A 15,702-nucleotide genomic window follows, 5' to 3' on the forward strand; every position below is an offset into this window, starting at 1 on the left:
ACCTTCAGAGAACTTTGAATTCTGATAAGGAAAGAGATGGCGGTGTATGCTTTTTAGTCAAATCTCACTGGTGCACAGACATTGTGGTTATGTCAACTTCTTGTTCCTCTGACTTAGAACAACTAATGATTTAATGTAGACCATTCTATTTTCTTCAAGAGTTCTCATCTATGACCCTGACCGCAGTTTACATATCGCCAGTCACCAATACCCCTTGTGCAATTGGATCCTGGATTTCCTAACTCATAGACCCCAGTCAGATTGGCAAAAACATCTCCTTCACAATCTCCATCAGCACAGAAGCCCTGCGGGGATGTGTACTTAGTCTCTTGCTTTACTAGCTTTACACCTATGACTGTGTGGCTAGGTATAGCTCCAACATCATATACAAGTTTGCTGAAACCACCACTGGTGTGGACTGTATCAAAGGTGGTGATGAATCAGCATATAGGAGGGAGATTGAAAACTTGGCTCAGTGATGTATTAACAACAACATCTCATGCAATATGAGTAAGACTAAGGAACTGACTGTAGACTTCAGGAGAGGTAAACCAGAGGTCCATGGGCCAGTAATCACCAGAGGATCAGATGTGGAGAGGGCCAGGAACTTTAAATTTCTGGCTGTCACTATCTCGGAGGATCTGACCTGAACCCATCATATAAATGTTATTGTGAAGAAAGTACAGCACAGCCTCTACTTCCTCAGGAATTTACGGAAGTTCAGAATGTCATCAAAAACCTTGGCAAACGTCTATAGATCTGTGGTGGAAAGTGTGCTGACTGGCTGCATTACAGCTGGTATGGGAACAACAATGCCTTTGCGCAGAAAACCCTATAAAAGATAGTGGATTCGGCCCAGTACATCATGGGTAAAACCCTCCCAACCATTGAGCACATCTACATGAGACATTGCCACAGAAAAGCAGCATCAATCATCAAAGATCCTCATTGCCCAGGCCATGCTCTTTTCTCATCAGGCCATCAGGTAGGAGGTACAGGTGCCTCAGGACTCGCTCCACCAGGTTCAATAACAGTTACTACCCCTCAACCATCAGGCTCTTGAACAAATGGGAATAGCTACACTCATTTAAGGACTCTGTTATATTGTTATTTCATGCTCATTATTTATTGCTATTTATTAATATCTGCATTTGCACAGTTTGTTTACGGTTACAGTTCTATAGATTTGCTAAGTATGCCCACAGAAATCGAATCTCAGGTTGTATGTGGTCACATGTATGTACTCTGATAATAACTTTTACTTTGAGCTTTGAATTAGACTGCAGCTCCACTGGTGAGGACCACTATGGTGTGGTCAAGAGATAGAGGAGCACTTGCAAGATTGCTTTGAGTTGCAGGACTGGACAATATTAGGGGATTAGTCTTCAAATCCGAATGAACACACCACCATTGTCACCGAATTCACCAAGGCCTGCGTGGATGAGTCAGTGTCTTGAAAATATACCGGACATACCCAAACGAGAAGCCATGGATGACCCAGAGATTCACAGTCTGGTGAGAGCTAGATCCATGGCATTCGAGACTGATGATCCAGAACTATGCAAGAAGTCCAGGTGTTACCTATGGAAGGTGATTTTAAGAATGAAAAAGTCATTCTGGTTGAGATTAGAGATGGAGTTGAATGCATGTCAGCCCATTTCTTCTTAGAGGGCATTACCTAACATCATGAATGTCTGTGATGCTTCACTCCCAGAGGAGATCAATGACTTTTAAGCACACTTTGAAAGGGAGAATAAAACTACACCTGTGCGAATCATTGCAGAATCCGTAATCTCTACCTCAGAGACCAATATCAGAACGCCTTTCATGAGGGTGAACCAGTGCAAGGCATCAGGTTCTGATTGTGTACATGGAAAGACACAGAAAATCTATGCCAGCCAACTGGCAGGAGTGTTCAAGGACATCTTCAATCTCCCCTGGTTGCAATCGGAGATTCCCAGCTACTTTAAAAGTGCGACAATCATTCCATTGGCCAAGTAGAGAAGGGGGAGTTGTCTCAATGGCCATTAACATTTTTTGCATACATTACTGTGATGAAGTGCTTTGAGAGGTTGTCATGGCCAGAACCAACTCCTGCCTCAGCAAGTACCTGGACCTGCAGCAATTAGCCTATCACCACAGTAGGTCTACAGTGGATGCAATCGCACTGGCTCTCCATTCAGCCTTCGATCACCTGCTCAAAAGTAATATTTACATCAGGCTGCAGTTTGTTGATTAAAGCTCAGCATTCCACACCATCATACCCTTAGTACTAATCAATAAGCTTCAATACCTGGGCCTCTGTACCTCCTCTATAACTGGATCCTTGGCTTCCTCACTGGGAGACCACAGTCTGTGCAGATTGAAAATAACATCTCCTTCTCACTGACAATCAACACTGGCACAGCTCAAGGAAGCGTGCTTATCTCGGTGCTCTTCTGTTTCTACATCCACAAGTATGTGGCTAAGCACAGCTCAAACACCATCTTTAAATTTGCTGATCACACAGACATTGTTGTTAAATTTCAGATGGTGACGAGGAGGCATACAGGAACGAGATCGTTCAGCTGGTTGAGTGGTGTCATAACAACAACCTTGCACTCAACATCAGTAAGACCAAAGAATTAATTGTGGACTTCAGGAAGAGGATGTGATGGGAACACACACCAGCCCTCATTGAGGGATCAGAAGTGGAAAGGACAAGCAGTTTCAAGTTCCTGGGTGTCAACATCTCAGAAGATCTATCCTGGGCTCAACATATTGATGAAATTACAAAGAAGGTATAACAGCTCTATATTTCATTAGGAGTTTGAGGAGACTTGGTATGTTAACAAAGACTCTCGCAATTTTTTACAGATGCAACATGGAAAGCATCCTAACTGATTGCATCACCATCTGGTATGGAGGCGTGACTGTACAGGATTGGAAAAAGCTGTAGAAAGTGGCAAACTCAGCCAACTTCATCATGGGCACTAGCCTCTCCAGCTCTGAGGACATTTCAAAATGCAAATCCTCAAAAATTTGTTATCTATCATTAAGGACTCCCATCAACCAAGGCATGCCCTCATCTCATGGCTACAATCAGGAGGTACAGGAGCCTGAAGACACACACTCAAGTGCTTCAGGAACAGTTTCTTCCACGCCACCATCAGATTTCTGAATGGACAATGAACCCATGTACACCACTCTATATTGTTTTGCTCTCTTTTTGCACTACTTATTTAATTTCATTTTAAAAAATATATTTCTTATTGTAATTCATTTTTTCTTATTATTTTTGTATTGAAGGTACTGCTGCCACAAAACAAAAAAAAATTCACGACGTATGTTCAAAGCAAAGTTCAAAGTAAAATTTGTTATCAGAGCACATACATGTCACCTCATACAACCCTGAGATTCTTTTTCTGCAGGCATACTCAGCAAATCTGTATAACAGTAACTGTAAACTGTAAACATCAGGAACTATAAACTGTAAACAAACTGTGCAAATGCAGATATAAATAAATAGCAATAAATAATGCACATGAAATAAGAATATTACAGTCCTTAAAAGAGTCCTTAAATGAGTGTAGCTATCCTCTTTTGTTCAAGAACCTGATGGTTGAGGCTATTGTGCCATTGATATTATCATATGCTGGTGATATTAAATCTGATTCTGATTCTTATTAGTCTTTTCACCAGCTACAATAGACAAGTCATCTTTGACTGCCAGGATGAATGCCACTTGAAAAACACTTAAGCAGCTCAACACCATCTAGGCAAAATGGGCCAGCTGATTTGCACTAAGATCTAAACTCAATAATCAAGAATCAACAACAGGTAAATCAGCATTTGTGATAAAAAGCAGACAGTTTTCTTTCTCTGCTAAATTCTATTTATAAAGTTACACTTATCTGTTCTACATCGATTATTTTGCTATTGATTTGCAAAGCATGAACTACTTCTATTTTGCCAAGCATGACCTCATTTGGTTAAATTCAACTTCAGTTCTGCACAAGAAAGCAACAATCAGATTATTACTTACAATCCTCTGGATAAGCACATCTCTGTGTGTCTTCATCAAACACCATATCCAATGGACAATGAGGTACACAGCCTTCCACACTGAGCATAAAATAGAAAATTGTATTATTTCATCACTATATTTGTAATTCCTCTGAAAGCTTCATTTGCACCCAAAGCCACATTCATTACAAATACTAAGGAAGGGACACTATTTTTCCATTCTTGTCCAAGTCATTTTGTCCATTAATCAACTTCTTCACCAAAACTTTTTTTTAAACATGGGCTCACTAGGGATTCATAAAATGCCAAGATTACCCCCCTCTTCTGGTTCACTCTTCACTTAGATCGAACATTCCAACAATTGTCACAATAACATGAAACCATTGCATTCACAACTGCCAGACTGACTTCTCTTCAACATTTTATTTTTGATCTGTAGTGGTCACTGCTGGATATTTTTTGGCTTTCAATTAACTATTTAACATTTTTCATAAGTAAGTATTCATACTCCCCTTCAGTTTAGCTTTGTATCACCTGCAAATTTAGACCACTGTATTTCTGATTCCAAACTCAAGATCAATTTAAAAAGCTCTCTAGGCAATAATTCCCAGTCTTTTTGAGGGACATCCATACTTGATTACTCCCAATGAAGCCAAATATAATGGCCAGGTTCCCCAGTGCTTAGCATTGACAAATGAATTTGCTGAATTCTAGTTGTCGAGCGAGATCAGGATTTGCTAACCTTGGTGGAAGCTCTCGATGTCTATATTCCCAAAGGAAAAGCAACTTGGGATAAGGTGCCTATTTTCACCACAAAACAGTAGATGAAACAAAGCTTGCAAAAGAGGAGAAGTTAAATCTTCTGATCAATAATCTATCATGAACACTTTCTCTGCCTAGATACTGAAAATAAATCAATTGCCATTTCCAAATAATGGCAAATGTAAAAAGTGGCAGTTTTAATTCACATAACTCTGCCTCCAATGCAATTTGCCAAAATCATTTCAATATCTTGAAATTTACCTTTGGTTGCCAATTGTGGATAAATACACAAATGTCATTGCTTCCATTTATTAGTTACAGTGTGGAGAAGGCCTTTCTGGCCCTTTGAGCCATGCTGCCTCAGCAGCCCCACAACTGCGATCACGGAACAATTTATAATGACCAATTAACCTACCCAGAATGCCTTTGGACTGTGGGAGGGAGCCAGAGGACTGGAGTAAACCCATGCTTTCCACAGTGAGGCCATACCGACACTCCTTCCAGAACGACTCCAGAATTGAACAGCTGCAACAGCTGTAAATTTCTTCTCCTTATCTTTATGAGAGTGAGTAGAGAACTTTTCTGGAGGCATCCCAGCAGAATTATAATTTACTTTACAGATAATTCATAGGGAGACTCAGAACTATAGCTGACTATTCTATTGGCTTTAGCCAATGGGCTTTATCCCTAAACTTAGAACCAGTCTAACAAAGAGGTATTGAAGGTGGCATTCTTGGACGATACTAGAACTCAGCTACCTATAAATATTAGCTTTGAAGTTGTTGAAACTATGAATCAACAATATGTAAGTGAGCATCTGCTGGATAGTTACATTAATTTCTTCTCACAGTAGAGGCAAGTAAGAGCATGCATGATCTATCAATACTCACCCAGTAGTCAAGATGGGAAATTCATCCCATTGATTCTGAGCCAGAGAGGAAAAAATAAATAGATGCCTCTGATTGAAACTGGATGTGTTTTAAGAAAAATCTGTTTGCGAATAGAGTGTGTGAACAGAAAGGGCAAGGCTGCTTTTTTCCCACAGTGAGCAACTTACTAAAACACATTCTCCAGATTCACATGTTAGAATTTATTAACAGCCCTTGATTTGCAATAGAAGCTGTTCACACACTGGTAAGTAAACACCACGACAGTGCAGTACTGTGCAAAATTCATCCAGGGAGGGAGAAAAATTTATACAACGGTAATGTTACAGTTTGAAATTCATTCAATGGGTTGAACAAATCTGCTACTTTATTAATAACAAATTATTTTATTTAGAAATAAAAAAACCTGAGTGACTTTTGCAGATGTATTGCAAAGGACACATGTTGAGGATATTAAAAGCTAAAATGACCATTCAGTTGTCAAAAGCTTACATTACTCAGTGCAAGCCCAGAATAGCCAAAGAAATAGTGATACAAGAATGAAATGCTGTGAATGTGCACAGATGTATTTGTACCATGGGGCCTGCCTCTGAAAAAAAAACTTATACTTAAATTCTTAGACATAGCAGATGCATACATGGCATGCCTGTGGATTTGTGTATCATTTTATGATACGGTGAAGAACAGACCTCACACAGAGATTAATGTTTTTAGATATTCCTGATAGAATAGAAAGGAACACAAGTATCACTTTGTTTATTGAATAGTGTCACAGTGGCATAAACAATGTAGTGAAATTCAGAAAACTTTCACGATTGTGGCTTTGCTCAGATGTTTTACCCAACAATTAGACTGAAAGAGTCCAGTCTCTGAAGCTACTTCAAACTTAGGATTGTTAAAATAAACTGATATAAAAAATATTCTTGTTTGTAGAATTTCAAATTGGCATTAGTGATTTATTGTTAAATCTGTAGGTTTTCAATAGAATTACACTGAAAATTTAATCATTTTGTGGATAGCTTAGGATGTGAGCAAAAGAACCCCTTAGAGTCCTGGAGTCATGCAGCATGGAAACAGTCCTTCAGATCAACTGGGACATGCCACCAAGATGCCCCATCCCAAGCTGATCCTGCTTAACCATGTTTGATCCATAATCTTCCAAGCTTTTTAAATCCAGCTACAATTGTCTTTTAAAAATTGTTATTGTCTGACTCAACCACTTCTTCTGATAGTTGTTCCACCTTTTGTGGAAAAAAAAGTTGCCCTTTTATTAAATCTTTCCCCTCTCACCTTATACTTATACCCTCTAGTTCTTAATTCCCCAACCCTGGGAAAAAGACAGAGCATTCACACGATCTTTGCATCTCTTGATTTTATGCACTTTTAGAAGATCATCTCTGTCTCCTAATCTCTTAAGACAAAGCTTGTCAACCAGGTTCTGCGGAACCTAAGGGTTCCGTGAGAGGTCTCTAGGGGTTCAGTGAAAGACTATGATTGAAAAAATTAAATGTTGTTTTTGAACTTTGCACCACACACAAAGCAGGTTCTCGCAGTGGTGGTCAGTGACCGAGCAACTCCATTAGCAATCTCTTTAGAGGTCTCAGTATGACAGTGCACAGTTGGACTGCATTTATTTGGTTGAGTCCAATCTCAATTTTTGACCAAGATATTGGGGGCCATTGATAATTGGTGAGTGTTGTATTGCACAGAGGGAAGGACAGTAGGCTGATAATTGGTGAGAGCTATATGACATTGGCGGGGAGAATGGTAGGTTTATGACGAGCATAAACTGCATTTTCCGAGCATTGAAAGGCCTCGCCCAACTTGGGCTGTGTCGTCAGCCCCCACCCCTCCCAAATTACCTCTCCCAACTTCACCTTACGCACCACCAGCTGACTTGTGGGAGCAAACAAGCTACCAGTGTAGTAACAAATTGGAGGGAAATTTTCCTTCTAAAGACTATTGGAATATGAAAACAAACAGATTAAAGTTTTTGAAAATAAAGTCACGGTCAGTAAAAGGACCCAGGAAGGAAGTTATTTAGTAACTTTAAGACCAGTTCACTCGACAATGTTAAAAAGTACTGTGTGAAAATTTGAACAAAGAGCACACAATCTCCTGCTACATACAGAAATCTCTTGGCTTAGTAGAGGAAGAGTTCTCAAAAGGGTGCTTGAGCTGAAAGACGAATTGCAGGAGTACTTTCAAGAACATAGTAGGGCAGATTTTGCTGAGTGTTTTGAAGAGGGAGAATGGCTGCAGAAACTAGCCTACTTAACAGAGATTTTTCCTCATATGAACCAGTTGAACAAGACTCTGCAAGGCTCTGGAGAAAATGTTTTGACCTCAAGTGACAAGATTCTTGGATTTAAAAAGAACTGAATCTTTGGAAAAATCATGTTGCAAAAGGAAATCTTGAAATGCTTCCACTGCTGCTTGGGCTTGAGGATGGGGAAGAATCAGAAAGTCTCGAGTCTTATTGAAAGCCACTTGGAAAAATTGCAGAACAGCAATTGAACAGTATTTTTCCTCCCTTTCAACATAAGTGTGTAACTGGGTGAGGGACTCTTTCTCTGAATCTTCTGCTCAGCCTGAGAACTTGACTTTGAGAGAAGAGGAAGAACTTAGTGAGCTGCAGTCTGATCATGCACTCAAGATGAGATTTGCTAATCTGCCTCTGGACATGTTCTGGATTTCTGTGAATGAATGGTATCCTGCCATTCACAGAAAAGCAGTGAACATTTTGCTGCAGTTTTCAACTCCTTACATGTGTGAGCAAGCTTTTGCTTGTTTATCAAGCATCAAGAGCAAGGATAGAAAGACTCAGTTCAGTTGAGAGTGAAATCAATGTGTGTTGATCTCAAGTTTCAAAAATTTATGAGAGGGAAAGAAAGAGATTAACTTGAAGAAAGGTAAGCTAAGCTTAGCTATCTGTATTTCTTTCAAGAAAGATTGGCTAAAATTCATTCTCTATTAAAAAGAGCATTGAAAATGATTTTTAGATTATATCTAGAACTTATTGATCACACTAAAGTACCATGAGCTATAGATATAATATTTTTTATGCAGGGGCTCCCTGAGACCTGAAAGTTATTTTCAGGGTTCCTCCAGGTCAAAAAAGTTGAGAAAGGCTGCACTAAGGACTAAAGTCTTAGCCTGTCCAACCTCTCTCTAGAGATCAGCCCCTCAAGTCCTGGCAACATCCTTTCTGCACTCCTTCTAGTTTCATAACATCTTTCCTGCAGTACGGTGACCAAAACTGAACACAATACATCAAGTGTAGCCTCACCTGCATACTGTACAACCTTACTATGACATTCCAACTCTTATACTTAATGCCTAACTTGTAAAGACTATTATGTTGAAAGCCTGCCTCAACACTCTCAGGGAACCATGTATTGTACTCCAAGGGCTCTTTGTTCTATAGAACATCCTATGGTCCTGCCATTCACCGTGCAAGTTCTACCTGGAAATGGAACAGCTCACATATACCTGAAATAAACTCCATTTGCCATCCTTTGGTCCAATTATTCATCTGAACAAGAACCCCCTTTAATTTTTGATAACCTTCTTTATTGTCCACTATACCATTTATTTTAGTGTTACCCACAAATTTACTAACCATGCCTTGTACATTGTTATCCATGATCCACTCTTTCAAGTCCAGTGTCTTCATCAGAATATTTCTAACTAAGGGTCATGCACCTGAAATGTTATCTATTTCTCATTCTAGTGCTGATTGACTGAATGTTTCCACACTTTTGGATTTTATTTCACCTTCCCAAGATCTGCATTTTTATAAATTCCTTAAACAATCTTTGACATCCATCTAATATTCACATGCTTCATAGAATATGATTATAAATCTTATATTCACAATTCCCAGATTTCACATACTGTCAGTGGTCAAATATATCACCCAATCACACCGCAGATCTACCATAAAACTAGCACTCCTATTTTCCTCTCTCCTGCAGGAGAGTACAACGTGTAAGTAGCACCAGCAGCTGTACATGACCACTAGGGCTAAGCACACAATTACTGGCCTGAAGAAAGTATTATCAACTACTGCTGCAGCTCCCACTGTGTCTGTTGCAGAAAGATAATTGAAGATGATAGTTTAATAACCCTTTCCCTCACATTACACAGGAGATAAAAACAAAATTGTTGCTTAATGTCAAAATAAATCATGCACTCTTAATCACTTTATAACCCTCAATGAAATATTGAATGTTCATTCATCTAGAGCAGGGGTTCCCAACCCTGCGTCCATAGACCCCTTGCTTCATGATATAAGAAAGGTTGGGAACCCCTCATTTAGAGCCTAGAAAGGCGGAGGAGATTTTATTTATATTCTATTTGGCCACATATACCTTGGTAAAGCTTGACAGATCTTGCCTGTAGGATCTCTGCATGTTCTGACACAAGGGCTGGCACACGCCTCATACTGCCACTCACAGGTAGAATAAGCTGGGGACAGAGCCTTTGCATCTGTATAAACACACAAATACATTTTCTTCAGGAGTCCCTTTATGCAATTATCTGCAAAAAAAATCTTGAAAAATCTGAAATAACATGTATTGTTCATTCCTTGTTCCTGCACAGATACATCAAATCAATAAACAAAAGTGGTCATTTGGTGTGGACAGGAGTGTACCATACTGAAGAAAAGTCAGATTGCCTGGAACCTCTCTGTTACCATTTGTATTCACATTTCTCTTTTATATTTTTTACATTTTAACTTTTCACTTCACAGTCCTAAATTGCCTTGTTCCATTGTACTCTCATATTGTTTTCTACATTTTGAAATTAGGAGTTTGAGAAGATTAGGTACGTCACCAAAGACTCTAGCAAATTTCCACAGATGTATTGTGGAGAGCATTCTGACTGGCTGCATCACCATCTGATACAAAGGCGCCAATGCACAGGATTGAGAATAGGCTACTGAGAATTGTAGACTTTGCCAATTCCATCATGGCCACTAGCCTTCCCCCAGCGAGGACATCTTCAAAAGGTGATGACTCAATTATGTGGCAAACATTATGAAGGACCCTCACCATCTAGGACATGCTCTCTTATCAGCACTACCATTAGGGAGGAGTGACGGGAGCCTGAAAAAGCACACTCAACATTTTAGGAACAGCTTCTTCCTCTCCACCATCCACGTCTGAATGGTTCATGAATACTACCTCACTATTTTGCCTTTTGTTGAACTATTAATTTGTTTTTGATATAAAGTAATGTTAATTATTGTACTCTACCACTGCTGCAAAATAACAAATTTTCCAACATATCTCAGTGTTAATAAACCTGATTCTGATTAATACTTTAATTTGATGTCAGCATTTGAGCATGTGGTTTTCAGTTGTTCACCTTTGCCCTCTTCCTTCCCAAACCATCTAACCACCCTTGCGCCATTCCTTTCTACCAGTGACCCCTTAGAATTATTGAGTTATCCAGCATGGAAACAAGCCTTTCTGCCTAACTCATCTATGCCAAAGACTGCCTCATGTGCTAGTCCCATCACCTGCATTTGGACCATATCCCTTTGAACAGTTCCTATGCCATGGAAATGTAGTTTAAATGTTGACACTCAGGAGACTGCAGATGCTGGAATCTGGAACAAAACATCCACTGCTAGGGGAAGAAAGGAGCATCACAGGCAGAGGGGTGTGGCTGGGGGAGGAATTCTTGACAGTTAAGGTCCAGACTTTTTAACACATAATTTTATCTTTCTTCTACCACTTCTCTGGCAGCTTGGTCCAAATACCCACCACCCTCTCTGTCAAAATCTTGTCTCTCATGTCCCCTTTAACTCTTTCCCCTCTCACCTTAAAACTATGCCCTCTACTTTTAAGCTCCTTTACCCGTGAAAAGGAATCAGAATCTGAATCAAGTTTAATATCACTGGCATACATTGTGTACTTTGTTAACTTTACGGGAGCAGCACAATGAAATACATGATAATAAATAGAGAGAAAACAACTGAATTACAGTAAATACATGTCTTATAAATAGTTAAGTTAAAACAGAGATAAAAAAAGTAGTGAGGTAGTGTTCAATGTCCATTTAGAATTCAGGTGGCAGAGGGGAAGAAGCTGTTCCTGAATCACTAAGTATGTACCTTCAAGCTTCAGTACCTCCATCCCAACAGTAACAATGAGAAGAGGACATGTCCTAGGTGGTGGTGGTGGACGCCACCTTCCTAAGGCACCACTCCTTGAAGGCTGTGAGCATCTACCTGTGAATTTACAAATCCCTGAGGTCACTTCCCCAGCCCCCATCGTTCCAGGGAACTGTTCCACCCTATTCACTCTCTCCTTAATGTCCCAGCAACATCCCTATGAATCTTCTCTGCACCTTCCCTGTTTTAAAGTCATCTTTCCTATAATATAGTGACTTGAACAGCACACAACATTCCAGATGCAGTCTCAACCATATCATATGCAGCCGTAATATAAAAATGTATTTGATGCTTCCGAAGATGATTGACAGGTTGAAAATATAAAGTAGTTTGGTGTTAAACAAAAAAGGATTAGAAAGGTTGAAATCATTAACAATCAAAAAGCAACTTAGGGAAAACATTACCAGAATTTGCCACAGCATGATGTTGGTGAGGCAAATAACACCCATAGTTGAGGCGGGAGACAAAGTACATTGGACATAAAGGAACTGAGAATTGTGCTGATAGATTATTTGAAGTAGAATAGGAGAAAGGCCATGTGAATCATATACAATACACCCAATTATCTGATAAATGTTCCCAGACATGAAACGTTATTTGTTTCTCCTTCCCTGGGTGCTGCCTGACCTGCTGAGTGTTTACAGCTTTTCTGTTTTTAATTACACTAACATAAAATGGCTCAAGTACAATTGATATTTTTTGTGTCAGAATTTATAAAATTATTGTGAACATCTTACATCTGTGTGCCTCTATTGTCCAATATTTAATTCTGAAAGGAGTACAACGATTGAAATAATTGGATTTTTAACCGGTTATGTCTTTTCTTTATGGCCCAGACAAAGATTCCCTAATCCTTTAAGGAACAATTTCCAACTTTCCACTCAGTAGCCACTTTATTAGACCTGTGCACCTACTCAGTAATGCAAATATCTAATCAGCCAATCATGTGGCAGCAACTCAATGCTTAAAAGCACGCAGTCATGGTCAAGAGGATCAGTTGTTGGTCAAAACAAACATCAGAATATTGGAAGAATTGTGATCTAAGAGACTTTGACTGTGTAATAACTGTTGGTGCCAGATGGGGTGGTCTGAGTACTTCAGAAGCTGCTGGGATTTTCATGAACAACAGTCTCTAAACAGAGAATACTTCTGTAGGATTCTCAGTGGTGTTAACTGTTCAGGCTAACAAAATGGCTTCTCTGTATTTTATAATGAAATGGCTTCTCTGTAATGCTGTAATGGGATTCTGTGTCTTGTATGCTTGAGTTATGGCTACTGATAAGGGGAAAATAACCAATGGAGAATTGTTATGCTATCTTGTATGTGTAAGCTGAGTGGGAGTTTGCAGTCTTTTTCGGGAGGAAAGCGAGGAGGACGGACGTGTGTGGAGCGGGCAGTTGTTCCAGAGCGACAGATACTGGACGTCAGTGGTTCAGATGGTGGCCAAAGTCTCAGAAGGTCATTGTGGATGGAACCGGAGGCGTGAGCTCCAACGTATTAAAATATGTGCACAAACTGACAAACTTATTATTGCTTTGGTGCCTTTAGGTTATCTGTTTCTACTAACCCATGACTAAGAGATAACTATAAAGTTGCAATTTTTTACTCTCTTTTGGGTATTATCTGGTATTTGTATTGTGAGCGTGTAATGGGGTGGGGGGGCATCACACCGTATTTACACCGAAGTATTGCACTACTGGCGTGTTGACGGTGGTTCACCCTAGGTGAAAAGAGGTCAACTGGAGGCACAGAGGCTACACTTCCAAAAACAAATAAAAATAATCAGCAATTCTGTAGGTGAATATGACTTGTTAATTAGAGAAGTCAGAGGAGAATGGCCAGACCTGTTCAATCTGACAAAAAAGCAACAGTAACTCAAATAACCCCGCGTTACAACAGTGGTGTGCAGAAGAGTATGTCTGATCACAAAGCATTTCAAATCTTGGAATGGATGGACTACAGGAGGAGAAGACTATGAACGTACACTCAGCGTCACTTTATTAGGTACAGGAGGTATGATTTGTTATGCACGCAGTGAGCCACATTCAAAATAAAATATTTGTAGCTCAACATTGTTTTTTTAAAAAAGGTAGGTGGACGAGACAATGAGGATTAAGTATAAAAATTCCAAAGCAGCTCTTTCTGCACTGACACCAAATCAATCTTTCCTGCACCAGCAAAACATGGCTTCCTGAATGGGACGAAATACTTTAGTTGAAGTCTAAACTGCATGGTACAAAATAAATATTTTCTTTAAGAATGTCTTATATACTGCATGTATCTGGCTTTAACCAACCCCAGCTATGTATTATTCCGGTTTTATCCGATGAACTCTAATCAGATTTAATTTTTGTTACTCAGTCACTCAGGATTATGTTCAGCAAATGATTCCACAGCTGGAGTGTCGAGATATTTATCTGAAATCACACCGGTGAAAAAGAGAAGCACCTGTTGGAAAGCAGCTCTTATTACATATTCTTTATGAAGATAATTAAGCCTGTTTTATGCACTTCATTTAATAATTCAGAAGAGGTATTAAAATATAAATAACACAGCATGTTATGGTATCAACCATTTGCAGATAAAAATTAAAACCATTTATTTTAGAATTATGAAATTTAAAACCCCAAAAGTTGGAGTGTGCTGGTTAAACATTATTTGATCATAAAAAATGTTATAAATATGGATGAAACTCATTAGATCTCTTAGTTTGTTGTTTAGATAACAGGTAAACAATGTGACCTTCTCAGTATTTGCTTCCAACTAACTAACCTTAATCCTATGTTAATATGGGCATTTTTCCCTTATTAGGGAGAGAGAGAGCCTGTGGTATGATGAATTACTGGGTGAACCAGTAGTCTTTGGGGTACTGCAAGTCTGTGTCTTTTCGATACTTTGCTGCACGCTTCAGTGATCGGTGGGGAGTGCTGATGCTTTTTTGCTGGTGTGGGGGGATTGTTGCTTTGCTGCTGTTTATGCATGGGAGGGGGAGCTGGGGGGAGCTTTGGGGTTCTAACATTTAACTGTCATTTATTCTTTGGGGCACTCTTCTGTTTCCGTGGATGTTTGCAAAGAAAAAGAACTTCAGGATGTATATTGTATACATTTCTCTGGCATTAAATGTACCTATTTGAATCCTATTGAAATAATTATTTATTATTTTGTGCAACAGTTTTTGTATTCTTTCAAATGTAATGGTGCAATCCCATGAGTCAAACTAAACAAAATACATCAATCTGAAATTTTCATCTGGTGTATTTCAGCCGATAGACAAGATGAATCAGTTCTGAGAACCACTTTGTCATGATGTGGGAAGATCTCCTCTCTCAATCTGCAACTCCCTTCCAGGATGAATTTTAGCTCAATGATATAAGCATCTAATTATTGGGAGAACAGTTAAATTTGCAGCATCCATCAGCTTGGAACCTGTAATTTGTATTACTAATCTACTACTTTAACATTTAAAAGTCCAGGAACTGCCTCACAAAACTTCCAGTAAGACTAATTAAATTTTTTAGCTGGAAAAATTCCTGCAAATACACTAAAGAAAACTCCCATATTGATTCCTGAGAGTTGGTGGTTATCCCTAGAGTTGGCTTTGTGTAAGGTTAACATGTTCATTGGAAAAATGAGAGGTGATCTTACCTCGGTTTTCATGGACGTTTGCAAAGAAAATGAATTTCAGGATGTATATTGTATACATTTCTTTGACATTAAATATACCTATAGAACCCATTGAACCAAAATGTATTGGATTCTGAAAGGGATTTAGATGATTGATTAGATCATCTCATGGGAGGCCTCATCTATAGATTCTAGAACTAAGAGATATTATCACAGGATAAAGAATCGGGCAATTAGGAC

General features: G+C 39.1%; 1 protein-coding gene across 1 annotated transcript in view; it reads right to left on the minus strand.

Moving 5' to 3' along the window:
• The window catches only part of otog (otogelin), a 234,389-nt gene that overhangs the window by 71,467 nt on the left and 147,220 nt on the right, over positions 1-15,702 (minus strand). Inside the window, 2 exon segments of the mRNA XM_059973944.1 lie at positions 4,025-4,104; positions 10,028-10,145. Coding sequence (XP_059829927.1) covers positions 4,025-4,104; positions 10,028-10,145 — 198 coding nt within the window.

This window comes from Hypanus sabinus, chromosome 7, assembly GCF_030144855.1.
Source record: "Hypanus sabinus isolate sHypSab1 chromosome 7, sHypSab1.hap1, whole genome shotgun sequence".
In the NCBI taxonomy this organism is placed as follows: Eukaryota; Metazoa; Chordata; class Chondrichthyes; order Myliobatiformes; family Dasyatidae; genus Hypanus; species Hypanus sabinus.